The 20,010-nt window shown below is 43.0% G+C and overlaps 2 protein-coding genes across 2 annotated transcripts; both read left to right on the plus strand.

Moving 5' to 3' along the window:
• The first annotated feature begins 147 nt into the window (after positions 1-147).
• Positions 148-8,719, plus strand: LOC134023072 (tetratricopeptide repeat protein 24). Its single transcript, XM_062464893.1, has 14 exons — positions 148-325; positions 741-994; positions 1,281-1,574; positions 2,626-2,827; positions 3,061-3,273; positions 3,997-4,125; positions 4,919-5,040; positions 5,385-5,477; positions 5,839-5,897; positions 6,083-6,201; positions 6,392-6,575; positions 7,624-7,706; positions 8,126-8,174; positions 8,274-8,719. Exons 2-14 carry the CDS (start codon positions 785-787, stop codon positions 8,383-8,385), a joined length of 1,869 nt encoding a protein of 622 aa, XP_062320877.1. The 5' UTR covers positions 148-325; positions 741-784; the 3' UTR covers positions 8,386-8,719.
• Positions 8,720-9,157: 438 nt separating this feature from the next.
• Positions 9,158-19,427, plus strand: LOC134023073 (gonadotropin-releasing hormone II receptor-like). The gene is made up of 4 exons (XM_062464894.1): positions 9,158-9,799; positions 13,965-14,487; positions 16,933-17,134; positions 17,259-19,427. Exons 2-4 carry the CDS (start codon positions 13,966-13,968, stop codon positions 17,672-17,674), a joined length of 1,140 nt encoding a protein of 379 aa, XP_062320878.1. The 5' UTR covers positions 9,158-9,799; position 13,965; the 3' UTR covers positions 17,675-19,427.
• The last annotated feature ends 583 nt before the right edge of the window (positions 19,428-20,010 follow it).

Genomic DNA, 20,010 nt, shown 5'->3' on the forward strand with positions numbered 1-20,010 from the left:
ATGTAAATAATGTAGAGATATTAAACTTGACATATATTTTCTCTCTGATGAAATAATCAGTCGTAAAAAAGGTGTGGCTTTTTTTTTAGTTGTCCTTGTCCACACTTCCTAATTAAGATTGCTATGGCAACGGAGTCAAACCGGACTTGGGAACGTTTAGCTAGTAGCTAGCTAAGCATTGTCAAAACCCAAACCTAACAATAGACTACCTATTGCTCACAGGCATAATTAACATGCTCCACTATCAGCAAATAATATCAGCAATCCAGATGAATCGCAATACATTGAATCAATAACTCTTTGGATGGCCTATTATCTTGAAAATGTAAGTGTATATTTGAGCTACTAGCTACAGTACTGTAGTCGTGCCCATTGTGATTAGATTAATTGAGGCTGGCAAGAAAAACTGTAACTTCATTGCGACCCAGTTAGCCTGTAGTACTGTAGAATATGTCACTTGATAAAAGTTGATAGCCAGCTAACTATAGCTATATAATTTGACTGCGTTTGTCAGTAAACCAGGTGTTACATTAGACAGATGATTAAACATTTATTCAAAGGGACAGGCAGTGAGTCACCACATGTCAACATTAACGCCTCACATGTCAAATCTCTCAGCTACCAAAGGGGGGCAGTATGCTGCCTTTCTATCTAGTCGCCTTTGTGTTTACCTACAGAGTGGTTGCATGGTGATAGTTTTAGGCCTTTCTAATCTCTCTCTCTCTTTCTCTCTCCTGCAGTGTCATCATAATGCTCCCCTGTAGAACCCCCCGCCAAGCCCAACATGGCGTCCGATAGTTCTCCGTCACAAGAGGGCAAGAAGAGGAAAAAGAAAAGTGACAGGGCTGTTAAGTGCAAGGGCAATGGCGCTGGGATTGCAACAGTCCATGTGGACATCGACGAGCTCACTGCCTCTGGGCACAGTGCCCTACAGGGGGGCAACTGTGAGGAAGCCCTCAGCTGCTTCAAAAAGGCCTTCAAAGCTTCTATAGAGGTGATATTAATTAACCATACCAGCTAGTACATTTCCTGCATAATACACGTTCAGTCAAGCTCTCACTTGCTTCAAACTACTTCAAAGCTTCCATATAATTCTTACTAATTAACCTTACAGACCCATGCATTATACACACGTACTGGATTGAGTTTGAGTGAGATCCAACCCCGGATCCCTGTATCTTAGCAAGCATATCAAGCTGTTAACAGCCTATTACATGTAAGCCAGTGTATTATTACCCAGTGTACCATTTCTCTAACCCCCACCCTCCCCACACACACAGCTAAAAGAGACCCGGGTCCAGCGGGTATGCGCCTTTAATCTGGGTGCCGCGTACGTGGAGGCGGGCAAGCCCCAGAAGGGGCTTGAATTTCTGACACGTGCCCAACCTGGAGAGCGGGGGGAGCGGGTTGCAGACCTCCAGTTCAACCTGGGCGTGGCCCGCGATGTGCTTGGTGAGCTTGGCCAGGCGACAGGACACTACCTCCAGGCCGCCCAGCTGTATCGCTCCCAGGGGGATGGTGCCAGTGAGGGGGACACATGCATGAAGATGGCTCGCTGTCATTTCCTCTTGCAGGTCTGCATACACACCTTTTTACAGTATGTCATGGGGATTGCATTGTCACTCAATATACAGTACTTACATGAAACTAGTTTGACATGCTATGAGGTCATTTGGATGTGCTCAAAGCGAAACCTTGCTGTGTCATCTTATGAATCTCTCTGTGTAATCGTGCTGCAATGTTGCTAGCATGCTAGCATTGTGATGCATCACAAAAATAACACACACTTGTCATAGCCTCTGACACTGAAGAATAGAGTTACTGCATCTAAAACTTGATGATATGTAACATTGTTTGCTCCACAATGAAATATTATCTGAGCTTACCTTTCATACAGTTTATCTTATATGTTAGCTTAACTTAAGCATGTATTTCATCTTACTTTTTATCATGGGAAAACTAAGATGTGCGCTTGAGGGATGCCCTTCTGAAGTAGGATATTGCCCACAAATCAATTTCCTTTCCATTTAATAAATGCATGCCTTGCTTCTTAATAGGGAAGGATTACTGTACATGGAGCTTTGCATTCTGTGGCCCATTAGTAAGTTGCTGAAGCAGCATTTAACCACCCTCATAACTTCTGCACATGCAGAACTCAATACTTTAAGCTCATGGATGTGGTCTGGAATACACTAACGGACAAAGCATTTTATTCACCAAGAACCGTGATTAAAGATCCCAAGAAAATCTTAGCAAACAGACAATCAGGTCATTGGACGATCCTATCAGTCATTTGATTATGTGAGACAGTCTTTTTTCCTCGTGTAGTAAATGGGTCACTACCTGGGGAGCATTCATCCAAATTCTAACTGAAGAGCAGCAATCAGGGTTTCAATCTCACCCCCATCGCAGAACATTGATTTTTCCCACGGTGGGGACGTGGCATAACTGTGCGCATGCTTCTGCCCTCTACAGTATCTCCATATGTTCAAGTCATGTGTTCAAGTCTTGCTGAAAGAACTCAGGATTTAATAGAATTTGTATTCCAGTAAAACAAAACAGGAAGTGTACGGGCATTTTTCTGAAGACTTGGTTATGGATCGGACCTATGATTTGTGCAAGCAGGAGTGGAGCTTGGCCGCCAGCAGCTACCAGAGGGCCGGGGAGAGCTACAGGGTGGCAGGCAAATTGGACACCGCAGCCATGGCCCTCAAAGAGGCAGGAAGTCACATGCTCCGGTCCGATGACTTCACCATGGATGACATCATCAACGTGCTGACAGAGTGCCTGGAACTTAGCGAGGACATCAAAGACCCAGAGTCACTGGGTAGGTAGATTACCACCTGCAATGTAGGTCAGATTGTGCTAGTGCAGTAGAAGCCAAGTAAAGAGGGACTCATTATTAAAATCATCTGTCATATTTCTTTCGAATAAAAAAGGCTGCCACCCGCACACATCATCCCCCTCTCCCTCTTTACCCCCCCCCTCTCCCTCTTTACCCCCCCTCTTTCCTTGTGTGCACCCTCTGTCTCTCTTCTACTTCTCCCATGCCTCTGCCAGGTGACCTGTACAATGACCTGGGCTTGAGTTTCTCCCAGCTGAAGCTGTTTCAGGAGGCTGCAAGCTGCTATGAGCGGGCGCTGCCCCTAGCTGGCATTGGGGCCAAGCCCAGCAGGCTGGCAGTGGTCCTGCAGAACCTGGGTGCCGCACACAACTCCCTGGGCAAGTACAGGCAGGCCCTGGAATACCACACTCAGGCAGCCAGCTTGCACGGTGAGCATGGGGGTGGCGGGGGGGTGGAGGTACTGAAGAGTGAGACGGACGTGGGCACAGTTCATATTGAAAGAGAGGGAACAGTTAGGTAAAGATAGTGAGAAGTGAAAGGCAGAATAGGGAGGTTGAGTGGAAAGACATAACAGAGAGGGTAAGGGAAACGAGGAATAGGATGACTAAAAAAGCCACAAAGGAAGACAGAATGATGGTAAATGATCAGAAAGGTAAGGTAGTGGTTGCATGAGAGAGGTCCGCTCACATACTCTCCTACCTATTAATATTGGAGGTGCATTAGACAGTACCATTCATGATGGTGGTGTACGTCTGTTTAAGTGGGTATAAAGTGTGTGTGTGTGTGCTCTACAGTACATGGCTTTAATAATGGCTTTAATTTGTCTCTGGACAGCTCTCATTAGGACAAGTGAATTATGTGTGTGTGTGTGTATGTATTTGGGACCAAACTCACTCAGGGGTACTCCCACACGATCCACCAGAGTGCTTACGACAGCACTGCTGAATGACTCATGCTGACGTAACGTGTGTACTTTTGAACAGCATGTGCGTCAGCTCCGATCGAAGGAATGCGCGGAAAGGACCGCGGCACGAAAAGATCTGTTAGCTCTCAGGAAAACGTGTCTCAAGTGGGAAGCTGAGTGTTTTAAAGGCCCTCCGCCATTAGCCGCGGTGCATTTCCCTCATAGGTGCTCCACTCCATCTCTCCAGGCTCCCAGGGGAGTCGCCGTTCCCAGGGCAGGTGCTTCAGTAACCTGGGCTTTGCCCTCAGTCAGCTGGGCCAGCACGAGGAAGCCGCTGAGAACTACCTCCACGCCCTGCAGGCCTTCAAAGACACAGGTAGTCCTGGTGGACCCAGTCATATTTTCGTCAGCTTTCTTCTGCTACTGACCCATGCGTTATTCATTTAGACATGGGTTTGCGTTAGCCAGGGGAGCTACAGGCAAGCTTCAAAAAGTCTGTATGTGGAAGGCTATTGGTCGAAGGTTATTGTTTTCAGATCCCGGAATCACATTTGGGTAAACTGCTGACCTTTTCAGTTTGGCAAACCATATCCTGTCCTTCAGTAGCTTGTATTGTATCCTGGAATAGTTGGATTGCATCATACCATCCACTTTCCATGTTTGTTTTTTGTTTTTTTATCATTTTGCTGTATCTAAGTCGTAGACCACATGAATGATTCTAGATATCTCTGTCCAACTTCAATTTATATCTATCAAATGTCAACATCTCTGTGGACTCCTAATGGGCTAACAACAACCTGTCTTAGGCCCATGTGATGCCCCCCCCCCCCCCCCCCCACACACACACCATCCCCCGCCCCCCACCGCTGTTATCCGCATCCTCTAATGATCTGTCACTGTCACCAAGTACCTCATAGCGCTCCCTGTTGCCTACGCAATGATCTTCCTCTCACCTTTTCCGTTTCTCTCATCCCTGTCTCCCTCTCTCTCTGTCTCTCACCACCTGCTCTTTTCTGTCTTCCTTCATTATATTTTTTCCTATTAACTTTCGTGATTCTCTCTCTGTATCTTTGGTTCTCTCTCTCTCTCTCTCTCTCTCTCTCTCAATTTATCGATCAATATAATGGTCCTTCATTCTTTTCCCCCCGCCCTCCCTCTTACCTCCCCAGACGACTATAAGGGGCAATGTCAAGCGTATGAGGGGTTGGGTGAGGCTCGCTTAAAGCTGAGAGACCTGAAGAAAGCTACGCAGTATTACAAGAAAGCTTTGGGAGCTCTTTCACAGTGTAAGGTGAGCTTGGGATCAATTCAGTCCATTGTTAACACCCCAATGCAGTCACTGTAAGATCAATCGCTCATACAGTCACACACATCGTACACATAATCCTCATAGGAAAAAGGACCGTTTGCAGATCAGTGCACTCCACAGGTATTTGGACAACGTTTGAGCTGTTTTGGCTCTGTACTAAAATGTAGAATTTCAGCTTGAATTTGTGGTCATTTATATCCGATTTTTTACATTTTAGCAACAAAATGTTACATTTGACCATTTCATCCACTCGTTTGAGTGGACGTGAATCAAAGCCATAACAGCAGTCTCACTGTCAGTCTGTGTACGTCCCTCTGATCTTCCAGGACTCCTCCAGTAGTGTCCAGGAGCGTCTGGTCAACAAGCTGAGTGACACTCTGCAACTAACCCTCTCTCTGACCACCCCTGGCAGATTACAGGTACACCCAACATGTACCCCTTTGCACATTTGAATTGACCAGTGATGTTATACAATAATCTGTGTAGTTTGTGGTTAGGAGCACTGGTCTGGTTAACTTTTTAAATCATCCTGTGCAAAAAGTGAATGGAGATTTCTAGGTTGTGGATCTAATGAAATGTGCATTGAGTGAGTTGAGGAGGGCTCTGAGCTGATATAAGTTATTTTCATGTTTGTGAGACCCCATTGATCGAAGACTCCCATTGAAATATGTGTACAACTCTTTTACCAGTGCTACTGGTAGGAGAGCAGTAGTATGGGTGGGCAGAGCGATTCAAGGATGTTTTCAAGGCTTGTCAACATAACCTTGTTCTCTTTTACAGAGAGGTCCTGGTCCTCATCGACACTCCCACAATGGGATTCTTCCTGGACAGGCTGCAAGGTGAGACTAAGCACAAATCGACAGGCCACTATTGTTGATAATTGACATTTAGACACAAGTCATTTATATTTCATACCACTGCAGATGGTTGTGCGGTGGAAAGGGGAGTACTGCTGACATTTCCTAAAGCTGCCCAATAGGCAGTGGGATTTCAGTGTGTTGTTAATTCCCCCTGTATACTGTAGGCTGCCTGACATAAAAGGCACCAAGCCAGGGCCTGGCTTCCAAACTCTGGACCCGGAATCCACCCAACACCACAGGGGTGGCCTTTCAAATGGGCACAGGGTGGAGGGTGGCCTCCAGAGTAAGCTCCCAACATTGACATTCCATGTGTGTGTGTTTGCCTGCCTGTTCGAAAGCAAGTACACAAGTGTGTTTGCAATGTGAGATCTTTTCTGAGCAGCTGACTAAAAGTCGTTGCTAACTTGTAAGCTTATTTCACTTTATTTTGCATGTGTGCCTTTATGAAACATATGACTACTGTTGGTCCTCAGTGAGTGGAGCTGGCTCCGTAGCAGGGTCTTCCCAGGAGCATGTGGGGGGAGTGGGAGCCCTGGGCCAGGATGGAGACCAGACACAGAGAGAGACCACAGGAGAGGAAGCTGGGCACGTGCCACCTCTCAGAGGAGTGACACCAGAGCAGTCAGGCCATGTGACTGTGCTTCCTGGGGCCAATAGGTAAGGTTCCCCCACCCCTCAACACAAATGATATAGTTGACACATACTGTATATACACACCTGTACAAACTGTGTTTGTGTTGTCTGTGTTCACCCTCTGTTTCTTACAAATGTACACATGCACATCTATAATTGAACAGGGAACCCCCCCCCCCCCGTGAATACACTTTATTTTGTGAATTATAGCTTCGTTAAGTGCTTGCAACTGCATATTTACATTTAGTCATTTAGCAGATGCTCTTATCCAGAGCGACTTACAGTAAGTACAGGGACATTCCCCCGAGGCAAGTAGGGTGAAGTGCCTTGCCCAAGGACACAACGTCAGTTGGCATGACCGGGAATCGAACTGGCAACCTTCGGATTACTAGCCTGATTCCCTCACCGCTCAGCCACCTGACTTCCCATATCACATACGGTTAAGTCAAAGGCTTTTCATAACCTACCAATCAAGACCGTTGTCTTATGTTGTGTATTTTTGCAATGTGGCAGTATCCTGGTGCAATTCACCTACAACAGAGATGGAGGGCTTGGGGAGAATCCGTCTCTGCAGCAAAGTAATATAATGAGGAGAATAGAGAATCATTAGCAGGCTGTGCATTTATCAATAGAGTCCAAGCAGGGAAGGCTCAAACACATGCACGCAAAGACAATAAACACACAGGATGAGCTATGACCTTGACTGATGATGATGATACACCCACACACACACGCACACACACACACAGCTTCCTTTGCTCAGTCTCTCAGTCTTTCACATGCAAACATACGCACCAGCTACCCAGTAAATCCTTCTTTTTCTACTATAACTGAAGATTGCTTTCACTCTAGTACAGTAAGAGTGTTGGCATGGCTTAGTGTCTGTGAGTGTTTGTCCAGACATGTACTGTCTGTGTGCTTGTGTGAAATCCTCCTGTTTTACTCACTCCATGAATCCAGCTTCTCCTCTCACCTTTTGCCACAGAGCCAAAAGTCATTTTAATTACTCTGCAGATGTTGTCAGGAGAAGATTACTTTGCTCCAATGCTTCCTCCACTCTCTATTTGTCCAGAAACCTAAACAATACATATGAGCACCCAGACCCACACTACCAGAACCAGAGCATCTCTGGCAGCATTGGGAACACTCAGCAAAGTAGGTATCATAACATCAATGCAACTTGACGACAGTCAGCTCTTTTAAGAAATCCTTAGGGGCAAATCCTCCTGTAATATCCGGGATGTATAAAATACATTCAGTCACATGACTGTACAAGGGCAACTCCTATCAAATCTGGAAGGCAAAAATATTGTTTAGGGACTGCAGGTTTTTGTGAAATCAAAGGTGAGGGACTTGCAAACACGGCATGTACAAATAATTGGTATTATTGTAACGATCTTCATGTGAGACAATGTCATTGATGGAACAGCTTGTACTGACATGAAAAGAGGTGCTGGAGTGTCACCATTCTGAATGGATTATAAGAAAGGACAGAATAGATGATCCCCACTCTCAGATCCTCCTTTAGAACCGGATTTGACAACTGAATGAAATGCTGTTGTATTTCTCTGCAGGTGAACATTTGTACGAAAGTATCAAAACTGGGAAAACGCAAATGAACAGGTAAGGAAAATGATGGATGTGTGGTTTCTAATGAAATGTGCAGAAAGGAGTTTGAGGAGGGCTAGAACCTGCAATACTAAAGTTATTTTCCTGTTGAAGTGAGATCCCCCTGGTTGAAGACCAAGAGTCTCCACCTACTAGTGGATCGGTTAACGAAGACGCCACAGCCCTGATTAAAAAGTGGAAGTCTCGAATATGTACAGTCATGTGAATGGTGTAATTAAGTACTAACTAGCCATTCACAAAGAATGTTTTATAGCCTCAATTTGTCAAATTTGTACTGGTATGTGCATGTAAATATTGTTCTTGGAGGGTTTTTGTTGATTATTGATGATTGATATTTGTTGATATTTGTCTAAGGGCCTCATACCTTTAATTATATTTATATGTAGGCTTTTTTACTAATGGCTTAGCAAGCAATAGAATCATATGGAAAAGGGCTCTGGGAACATTTCACAGATTTATCTGTACTGATGTGCACTTATTCACATGGACAATTGACTGTGGGTTATGAATCATGGAATACATTATAATTTTACAATGTCTTTGGCTGTCAATGCATTCTATTGTTTGCAAATATTAAAATGTATTCTGCTTTTCATTAAAATAATATTCATAATTTTTTAAATCAAATAAGCAACTACTTTTCTACCACTGGAAAGGAAGTTATATTGAAACAATTCTTCACTGTCACAATCAACCACTCAGTCTGCTTTCATTATTTGGTTCGCTAGGGCATATATTGTGGAATTCAGTCTAAGCTTTGCAGATGTCCCTCAAATGAAACCTCAAATGTGAGTTTCCTTGATGTAAGAAGACTCACCCACACTTTTTGAATGGCTTTACAGATTGACACATAGGGGAGGTGGGGGGAGTAAACTGTGACTGTAATCCAGTCGTTCACTGACGACAGTGCTAGAGCCGGTAAAAATGCTAGAGGTACGGGGCAAACAGCGTCAATCATTATGTAGCCGTCTTAGCTGATCGATAAAAACATTTGTCTTCATACTGACTACATGCATATTCTGGTTTTCTTTTATTCAAACTAGTAGTCTATAGCGGAAACTGACTGCTGAAGATCCAAACTGCTAGAATGGTTACCTTTTCTATTTTCATTTTAGGGAAACCAGTATAACGGATAATATTGTCAATTTATAAACGATTTGTTCAAGACCATCAATCTACTCCGACCAGCACTCTTCGCCTTTCAGCACTAAGTATGCGAACAGCACCCGCTTAGTTCTCTGAAATAGCCTACAGCGCTAGTGGGACAGAACCCAGTGGTCGCCACTGCAGTCAGATGCGTAGCCTGATTTGCCTTCCGTGGACCTAACGGACAGATCTTTGAGAAAGATTGATGCAGTAGGAGCTTTTTTTAATAGACGAAATACTTTCAGCAATGAATAGGCTACTAAGCAAAATTAAAACATTGAAAAAACGTCAAATAAATTGGATCCCCGGAAAAGAATAGCCAACCTACTTTGAAGACTTATTCCACATGCTTTTCACGGAAAATGAAACAGAATTTTTTATTTTATTGCAGAACTTTTAAATTGGAATTCCCAATCAACACTAAGGTTACATCCAGTAAGGAATGTTGATCCAAGTGACCTGAGCATTTCAAGGTAGGCTATGACTAATTTTGATGCATTATAGCCTATATCAGGAAGGTTGAACTGAACTGAATCAGCCTAGGCTTCAGCTAACTGACAGTTACTCAGCAAAATGTGACTTAAAAACCAAATGCATATGCTTCATCACATATTATTTTAGTTTACATTCTACTCTACTGGTTGGCCCAAACAGTTTCTACTTCTTAAAGTTTCTTAAACAATTTGCCCACTCAGATTGCTAGCCTAAAGCAATTCCCCAAATCAGTCGGCATTAAAATAACAGTGTTGTGTCTTTGGGGCTACAGCGTAGCTAGAAAGTCCTCGTCTGATGTAGGTATAGGCTGTAGCAATGAAAGATTTACTGCGAAACTTGATCCGCCTTCAGACACCTTCTCGAGCCAAGGATGCCTCAGTGGGCGGAAGAATAATAACTGCTCCTAAAAATACATTGTCCAAGTTCACTTAAAAAATTGCAGCGAAGCCATTCGCTGCTAATGAGTCTTCGACTTTAAAGTGTACAGGTATGAGCAGCACTGGACTTGGAGATATGGTGTTGGTAGAGTTAATTGATGTAGAAAAGAGTAACTGAGGTGTGCTTGCGTTCGTGTGTGTGTAAGGGTGAATGTGAAAATGTGAAGAACGCGTGTGAATGCATGCGTCAGAGTCTACTGTGAAACGGAAGTGCTGAAATGTGAAACCACGTTCATCTTTCAATGGATCTCAAGGATGCTTCTTCACCAAGTGCTAACCGCGCTCGAGCTTAATGGTGAAATCATAGAGCAGAGAGACGGGACAAGATGTAAAAATGTTAGACCCGGTGTTCTGACGATTTGTCTCACAGTTTCACATGTTCCTTGGTAGCGCAAAACCACAGGGAAAACCTTAACCCCAATCTTAACCTTGATGTGCGGAGTAATTTAGGTTTCTGCACCGGAATTTACATTTCTGTGTATATCTAAAGGTGTGCCAGTGCCATCGATTCTGGCTGTTGGTCAGCTCAGTGTTGGGGTTTAACAGGTTTCACGAAACCTGTTGCTCAAGCGTTTGCAGGTGTCTTCTAACGGGTTTACTCAAAGGGAAACATCCTGAAAGAGTCCCAATTATGAAAATCACTCCTACAAAATATATTTTTAATTGCTGGTCCATATACAGACCTAATAATAAACACACACACACATCCAATGTTGTTGAACCAAGCAGGAGTGGGGAATGGTGCATGGGCCATCAAGGCTGGGTTTGTGCTGTTCTGACTGCAGTGTCGATGTTATCAGTAGCGACCTTTACAAGAGATGCTTCACAGTGAATCAACTGGGTGCTTTCAGGAGAATAACCCGACAGTGGACAGTCATGGTCAATAGAGAATGACCGGCAGGGAGGTCATCATGTTGGGAAATGGTTGTGGACATGATGTCCCAAACATTGCAATGAGATGTCGCTCATTTGGATTGTAGGAGCCCAGTGAGCCTCAATTCTACAAACAGACAGGCACAGACATTGATAATACATAGAGATCTTGGTCCAAATTAAAAAACATTCTGAGAAATGTGATGGTACGAAATTCATTTTGGAGAGATGAATGATAGGGTTCAATTCAGTCTCTGTTGTTAAGATGTAGTTTCCACGTTCCTCCAAAACTGAAGGAACAACCCTCAAACACTGAAATAAATTGTGAACTTTAATGCAATTGATGCAAGGGTTGATGTTGAAGCAAAGACATTCCTCTCAATCGAGGAATGATGTCATCCTATGATAATCCATGATACCTTCAGAAACAGGAAGTAGACAATTCTAATTAAACAAAGACCAAACAGGTCTTTGACTTCCTCTTGACCCTCTCAATTTGGGAATAGTTTTTTGTTGAGCATTGGGCTATAAAGTCATACATAAATTATTTCATGGAACACGAATGCAGACACGGAGCAGATTAATTTAATTGAGGGCACATCCTCTTAAGATGTCAGAAAGCATGACAAGAAGACATTTCTATACTTTTTTTTTAAAGGGATGAAATCACTTGTCACTGAAAGATTCACAACATTTCATGCCATAAGGGCCTACAGAATTCATTGGCTGTTGACTCCACCCCTCACATTAGCCCATGGACGAAGACTGAACAGCCTCTGCACTTTATTTCTAACGAATGACATGCCCTTTGTAGAAGATTTATAAACTCTATTAGTCCCTACAGGGTTGGTTCAATGACAAGAAAATGAAGATTGCGTTGCAATGGTTTTTGTGGCACGTTGCACAAGGACATTTCTCTATGGCAGGAACGTGGAGCAGAAAAACCCTGTCCCTCCATGCCAAAGCAACATCACTTTGTTTGTTAGTATTCACATGGCAGAGAGGAGTGTGAAGAGTTGACAGCTCTAGGTCAGACCTACTGGTCCTCTACATCGAGCCTTAAGTCAATATTGTCAGGAGGGCAGACGCTACGTGTGGCATACAGTCCAGTGGCTCTTCTTGTCATGAAGCGACTCAATTTTACTACAACCAAACAACGCATGTCTTCAAGACGCTGCTTATACTGGTTTGAGGATGTCTTGGTGTGAAATACCTCGGTAGTCATCGCAAAATCTTGCCACTTAGAATCCTTCCACCTATGAACTGTTCTAGCGGGAACTAGGAATGATTCACCCAAAGAGAACTGAAGAACCTCTGGAAATCTTTAATTTCTTTTGAAGAATTAAATGGGCTCCCAAGGCAGATGCAGGCAATTATTTTACCCAACCATGTCACTATGACAATATAGTTATGGGCTGTGTAGAACCTAGTATCTGAGCCTAATCCAAGCTTTGATTAGATTGTTCACACTCCAGTGTGATGAAGCCTATATCTTCCTTCTTCCACCTGTGTACGTCATTGTGCCACAATGATTCACTCGTCACAACCGGCCACACAATGCAGCTTGAAGGCAATAATGACTGTTGCCTAGGCCACACACAAGCAGGGTGAAACTGCCTTGTATGTGGAAGGTGATTTCTACAGGCCATAATGTAGTAAAGAAACAGATTAATCATGTTCCCAAAGTCAACTAGGCTGTGTTGTAGTTCCTTTTCTGGCCTTTCCTTGAACCCACTTTTGTGTGGGTGCTGGTACGGTATATTTTCAGTCAAAAGTTATTGTTTCAGCCTCTGATGACAAAGTGCTTCCAATATCTTGGTAACAGCTGTTTTATTGGAGTTGAGACATTGATTGTAGTAGTATGTTTGATGTTGAACTTTTATGTTTTGTAGAAAACTGGAGAATTGGTCTTGCTTTATGTGACCTTTCAGTGTTTAATAGATGATGCACTGCATGGATGTGATTTAGGGAAATGCTGTCTGGTTATTCCAAATGCATCTCAGCATATACAGTATATGTGCTGTATTTGTACAGTACACGTGTAATCGGTAATATGCATAGGCATGCAAAACATGAAATGTATAGATTTTCTGGGAAATCTGTTGACTATTTTTCAGTCCTGTATTCTGGTTTATTTACATTAATGTATACAAAGTACGTTTCATCAAAAATCTACTGTACATTTTACACCCCTTTACATCAACAACATTTGAAGAACTCACACGACTGAGATCAGAAAGGCAGAGTAAATATGTTTAGCTCAAGTTAGGGATATTTAGTAGACCAAGCAAGGTCAATGAACACAAGTTCATTTTAACAAGTTGTCAGATTTACAAGTTTACAAGTTGACAACTGGTTTATTAATTTCATTGGTTATGCTGCAGAGACTTTGTATTTGTTATTAACAATAAAGCGGTGGCTCTGACGGCTTATTAGAAAAGAGCTGTCTGTTTTGAAGCTCTGAAAACTCACACATCTGCAAAAGCAGTTCCCAGTTACATAACACAGAGCAATTATCGCACACACATTTTCTTTTTAGTGCTGTGGGATTGCAATCTGTCACACTTAGATTTGTGTGATAATTGTTTTTAAATCATCTTAATGGCTGTCAGATATTCTGCTGAGTTGGTTAATGGACCTATGTAAGGAAAATGGAAAACCCTTAGTCACACTTAGTAGCATTCAGCAGAAGAGCGACCCACATTCAGATTTGAATGAGCAACCATAGTCAGTCTGAGTAAAACATCCTCATTCTTGTGTATATGGTAGAAACTGGAAAGTAGTCATTGTGTATGAGCCAACATTAACATGAGCTATCTCCACTCTCCTCCAGGATGTCTTGGAACCTGTCCTTCCTGCCGTCAACAGTGTCTCCGGGGCTCCCCGTCGCCAACTCCTCCCAGTTCCCGTCACTCACGGAATGGGAGGCACCCACTTTTACCCGTGCCGCCCAATTCCGTGTCAGCGCCACCTTTGTCCTCTTCCTGTTTGCTGCCTGCAGTAACCTTGCCCTATTGGTCAGTGTGTGCCGAGGGCGTGGCCGGAGGCTGGCCTCCCACCTGCGCCCGCTAATCGTTAGCCTGGCCACAGCAGACCTGATGATGACGTTTGTGGTGATGCCGTTGGATGCCATCTGGAACATAACAGTGCAGTGGTACGGCGGGGACGTCATGTGTAAACTGCTCTGCTTCCTCAAGCTGTTTGCCATGCACTCATCTGCGTTCATACTGGTGGTGATCAGCCTGGATAGGCATCACGCCATCCTGCACCCCTTAGACTCACTCAACTCCCACCATAGGAACAAGAGGATGCTGGGATTGGCTTGGAGTCTGAGTCTGCTGCTGGCCTCCCCACAGGTGAGTGGGTCAAGTGTGTATGTGTGTATGTGTGGTGGAGGGGAGTCTTAGAGAATAGAGAAAAAGGGGAAGATAATTAGATTGAGAGAGGGAAGAAGAACTGTGTGGGACATAAAGAAAAACAAAGGCAGCAGAAAAAGGGGGTGTTCATTTGATTCTGACACATGGATTCACCTAAAACATTTCATATGGTCTTGGCAATGTGATTAATCCTAATCACTAGTTGTGATGTCTCAATTGCCCCAAGATTTTAGGACCTCTAAACAAAATGAGTGTTATGCAGTGCTACTCAATAACCTAGTGAAGCCACTGTGCTGAACAGATAATCAATCAGTGTGCACAACCCATGTTTTATGTACCGTTACACATTCATTCTCCAGTGACTGATGACACGACAGAAAGGAAAGATGGTGAGGCCATTATTTGTAAGCCGGTGTTGAAGTTATCATGTGAAGGTCACATACACATGTGCACACACACACACACATGCTTCATTTTTGTCATTCAAAGTAGGTCTTGAGTGAACGATGGAAAATGTATTAATGAATCCTTGAAAAGGATCAAATCCATTGATCTGTGTGATGAGGTGTCCTATAGAGAGAATTGAGCATGACAGAATTTGAACATCTTGGGACACAGAGGGGTTTATGTAAACAAGAAGCCCCTTTTTAGTTGCATGCGTAAAAACAACACACATTTGGCTGAATATTGGTTATTTAAAAAAAATATTTTAACATACTAACGAGTAAAAGTACATTACTAGGATCTACATTTGTTTACGTCCTCAGTCTCGCACAGTAGATAAAATGCTTTTAATGGCAACCTTTCTCCATCACATTCTGTAGATGTGTTCGCACATTTACCAATAATTTGTAAATCGTAATTTAATTTGGGGCTTAAAGAGGGTCATGAGCTCAACACGTGTAAACATAGTATCAAAGCATATTTTCAAAAACGCTGTCCCTAATGAGGACAGATTTATGACCAATGAAACAAATAAGGCTCATTTGCTGTCAGGGGTGACTCCGGGGCTCCTGGGAGCTTTATCTATGCACCTGGTAGAAGTGGGTGATTCACAGAGCCCTGTCGTCTTGCCTCTGGCACCTCTCCCATAATTGTATATTCCGTTTTGATCCAGAGAGAGAGAGAGAGAGAGAGAGAGAGAGAGAGAGAGAGAGAGAGAGAGAGAGAGAGAGAGAGAGAGAGAGAGAGAGAGAGAGAGAGAGAGAGAGAGAGAGAGAGAGAGAGAGAGAGAGAGAGAGAGAGAGAAGCGACCAAAGATGTACGCAGCCATGCCGCATTGCAAGAGCACCCACGTGACCACAGCCCCTACCCCCACCTAGACGTGACCATAGCCCCTCCCCTGTTGCAGGAATAGAGGCAGAGGGGTTAAATAAGAGGGGTGGATCAGGGGGAGGATTTCTAAATATAGTGTGTAAGGCATCTTACTATATTATCTTAATTTTATTGATAGATTCTCATGATCCAGAAATCTGTTAATTGAATGCTGGAATGAACAGAGAGAATATGTTGGTAGATTATTGAATCAGTGAGTGCAGCAGGTGGAGAAGAGTGTGTGTTGGAGGGGTGGGAGGGATATTCTGTATGTGTGTTTGTGTGTGTGCTTGCCTTGTATTCATATGTGTATGGGGACAGTCTGTTTGGATTTAAAACACTGAGCAAATGTAAGTACTCTATAGAGAGGTGACACAACCTCACAATGTTCTCACAAGATAAGTTGACAGTGACTTTAAAAGGCTGTTTGCTAAGGCTGTACGCTGCTGTAGAACTGCATGTTTAAATCTTATGCTGTCAAATCAGTTAAAAAAATTAAGAACTTGCTTTTTGTAAAACTATTATGACTTTTATGTTAACCATATGATTTATATTTGCTAGTTTCTGGAAACCATGCCTTGTCTTTCATTCCAAAGCTAGCTTAACAGATTCAATTGTTGACAACCTCTATAAAATGAAATATTTATCAAATAAATTCCTTTGACATGAGTAATGTTCCCAAACTACTGTAGATTGAAAGCTATTTTAGTATCTGCTCCTGTGACACTAAATCAAAATGACTTATCCACCTTCTTTCTAATTGTGACAGTCATTCAATAAGAGAAGGCTCATCAGTGAAGTTGTGTCAGGTGGTTGCTGCCAGCCAACTTCTTTAATTAAACAGAAATGGCCACAGTAGACACGAGTCAGCCTTTCCAGTTTTCATTAGAACACAAATTCTGAAAAACCGCTGCAGTACAAAATGACTGTTTCCACTAGATATAGTGCCAAAGTGTCTCATGTAAATTGGACTGGACTCAACACAAACTAAATCCATAATGTAAAAACCCTAGGACCACCCTGACAGACAAAGAATAAGTCTAAGAACACCACACGCAGTGTAGCGATGTCTTCGTTAACAACGGTACTTCTCCACCTTCTGTTCCACAGCTGTTTATCTTCCGCGCCATCAAGGCAGAAGGCGTGGACTTCACCCAGTGTGTGACCCATGGCAGTTTCCAAGAGCGATGGCAGGAGACAGTCTACAACATGTTTCACTTCGTCACCCTCTATGTGTTCCCTCTGCTGGTAATGAGTTGCTGCTACACCCGGATCCTCATCGAGATCAACCGGCAACACCACAAGAACAAAGGTACCCCAGTACAGAAAAGCAAATCCCACACTTGAGTTCAATGTGACCATCTTTTGGCGAGGTCTTTTATAATCTAACCACAGTCTCTTTATCATGTTTAATGAACAATGTCTTACCTTTACAGCTGGGGAATCTTGCCTTAGACGCAGTGGAACAGACATGATCCCCAAGGCCCGTATGAAGACACTCAAGATGACCATCATCATCGTGGTATCCTTCACCGTCTGCTGGACACCCTACTACTTGCTGGGCATCTGGTACTGGTTCCAACCCATGATGCTGCAGGTCACGCCGGAATACGTGCACCACGCCTTGTTTGTCTTCGGCAACCTGAACACATGCTGCGACCCAGTCATCTATGGTTTTTACACGCCTTCTTTCAGAGCTGACCTGGCTACGTGCTGGTGCTCCAAGAGGACCAGGGACTCGGCTGCTTCTCCCAGGTCTTTGGACCGCCTGTCCGCCCGGCAGGGACCCCATAGTGGGGAGCACGACTCAGACGGCCCCAGTGGGGACCAGACCCGAGGCACTGCAGGGTAGTTTCATCTTCTCGCACCCGATGAGTTTGGGTTTAAGCCTTGAAGTACAGTGGAAATACGTTTGCGTTTTCAGGGCAATGTAACCAAACCCATCGTGTGATATGTGGACAGAGCATCAATATAATACGTTTGGCATTTGTGTAAAGTGTTGGAGAATTGAATGAAACAACTGAAAATCCTGGGTACCACCATTGTGGAGACAAACTACACAATGGAGAGTGAAACTCCTATTCCTCCATACTGTAGGGTCTAGTTCAATAGGCAGTAGCTGAGAGCTTTGAGTCTCATGGTGGCCATCATCACTTCCAAAGTAAATCGCTCAACTGAGAAGGTGCTGTAATTTATCATTAGAATTCCAGAGCCATTTGACTCACCTTTCTGTCTTTAGGTGGAATCTGATAACTTAAATCGCAGAAACAGCCAATTGGAGTGTTTGAGAACATCCGTCAGGTCAATAAGACTGTGCCCTACAAACAAAGGTGACTTTTAGACACCAGTATATCTTCACAGCTGCATTAAGGGGGTTCTGTACATTGGACACAATCTATTTTCACTGTCTTTGAACATTAAATTATTAAACTGTAATTAGTTGCAGAATTTAACATTCTGGTCCAATTATCGTAAAATATAGTTTTTTTTTACCAGCAGATCCGCCTCTTCCACCAATTACAGTACCACCACCTCTCCTGGCTGTGTGACTTTACACACCATTTCCCCACAGATTGCTTTTCCATGCAGCTATGGGCATTGTGTAAACGCATCACTACATTTATAAAATGTCACTTGCACTCTGTAGTGAGGATTCATATAGAACTGTCCGTTCAATCAGGACGTTCATCACTGATAACCAAAGTGCAGAACTATTGAATTGATAGCAGGACTTTATTTTACACTTCATTTTCAACCTGTATTGAAATGTAAAAAACCTTTACTGCTAAGACCATAGTGTGGTCATCATTGGTGTACTTTCAGAGGCCTCCCCAAATACTTGATATCCAGCTGCTGTACTGTATATCTTATGTTTGGTAAGTGCATGTTTGGTATCAAATTCAAGTGTGTTTGTAAGTCAACAACTTGTCAATGGTGGATCGTTAACTAAGTGTAATCCAATGAAATATGACAGAAAGGTTTAACTGAAGCTGAATTAAACTTGAATTGTTATGCAGCAATTATATTACATTTATAAATCAGTTAAATACTAAGCAAGGGAGTCACAAAGATTCAGCACATGAAGGAAACTACCAGGCGTTAAGTATAGTGTATATCTTCGGGGTGTATATTTTCACCCTCTGATACAGGACAATGTCATCATTTGCTCAGAGCTATGAATTTCATTTAGAATTATTGCATTCCCTCAAGAGCTTTGCATATTTCAGCAAAAAAGCTGTTATAACATGATAGAGTGATATCTGTATTCATAATCAGACCCGCAAGTTTAATATTTTATTATTTACACTTGCCAAATTTAAATAAATGTCAAAAATATTTTCTTTGTTGCTCTTTTTAAAGTTTTAAGTGACAACCCTGTATTTAAATTGAACATCTACTTTCTCCTGTAAGCAAGACACGCACAACATATTAAATTCGGAACTTACTGTATCTAAGAAGATACATTTCATCACACAATGTTTATGATACTCTGGTATTCTAGTAAAATATTTCCATCAAACAAAAATGTAATTTGAATTGTGTAATGTGTTGTCTGTCTATCAGTCTGTATGTCATGTAAATGGCTGTCATATGTTTTGCTGTTGTATAGGATAATACAACAATAATACAAAATAAAATGCCAAAATAACAGAAGAAGAATTTTAAAATGTATGCTCCTACAACTCTCTACACTATGCCTGCATGAGCATGTCTGCTTCTTTAAAAAAAATGTTTATGTGAGGCAAGTGAAAAGAATATAGAAAGAGAGAGAGCGAGTGAGAGAGAGACAGGCAGGGTGGCATACAGGCATACCATTTTTGACAGACAGTGAAACATGTAGAGGGAGATAAAAAATAAAACTTTAGTGGCAGAGGGATTCAGGAGGAAACCATCATCGATCTTCGGATTTGTGAAGGCAGGAGCAACAGACGGAGAGCACAGGGCCATCAGTGTCTAATAAACCAGGGACAGAGACCACACAGGATTCTCACAGGCTTCTTATCTAGCGGGCGCCGTCCACATCGACTCTGTGTAGCAGGGGCCTCACCGTCAGCCATGTCTCTCTCTCTCTCTCTCTCTCTCTCTCTCTCTCTCTCTCTCTCTCTCTCTCTCTCGCTCCTTCTCTCTCTCTCTCTCTCTCTCTCTCTCTCTCTCTCTCTCTCTCGTTCTCTTTCAAACACTCTCTCT

The sequence above is a fragment of the Osmerus eperlanus genome, chromosome 7 (assembly GCF_963692335.1).
Source record: "Osmerus eperlanus chromosome 7, fOsmEpe2.1, whole genome shotgun sequence".
Classification (NCBI taxonomy): Eukaryota; Metazoa; Chordata; class Actinopteri; order Osmeriformes; family Osmeridae; genus Osmerus; species Osmerus eperlanus.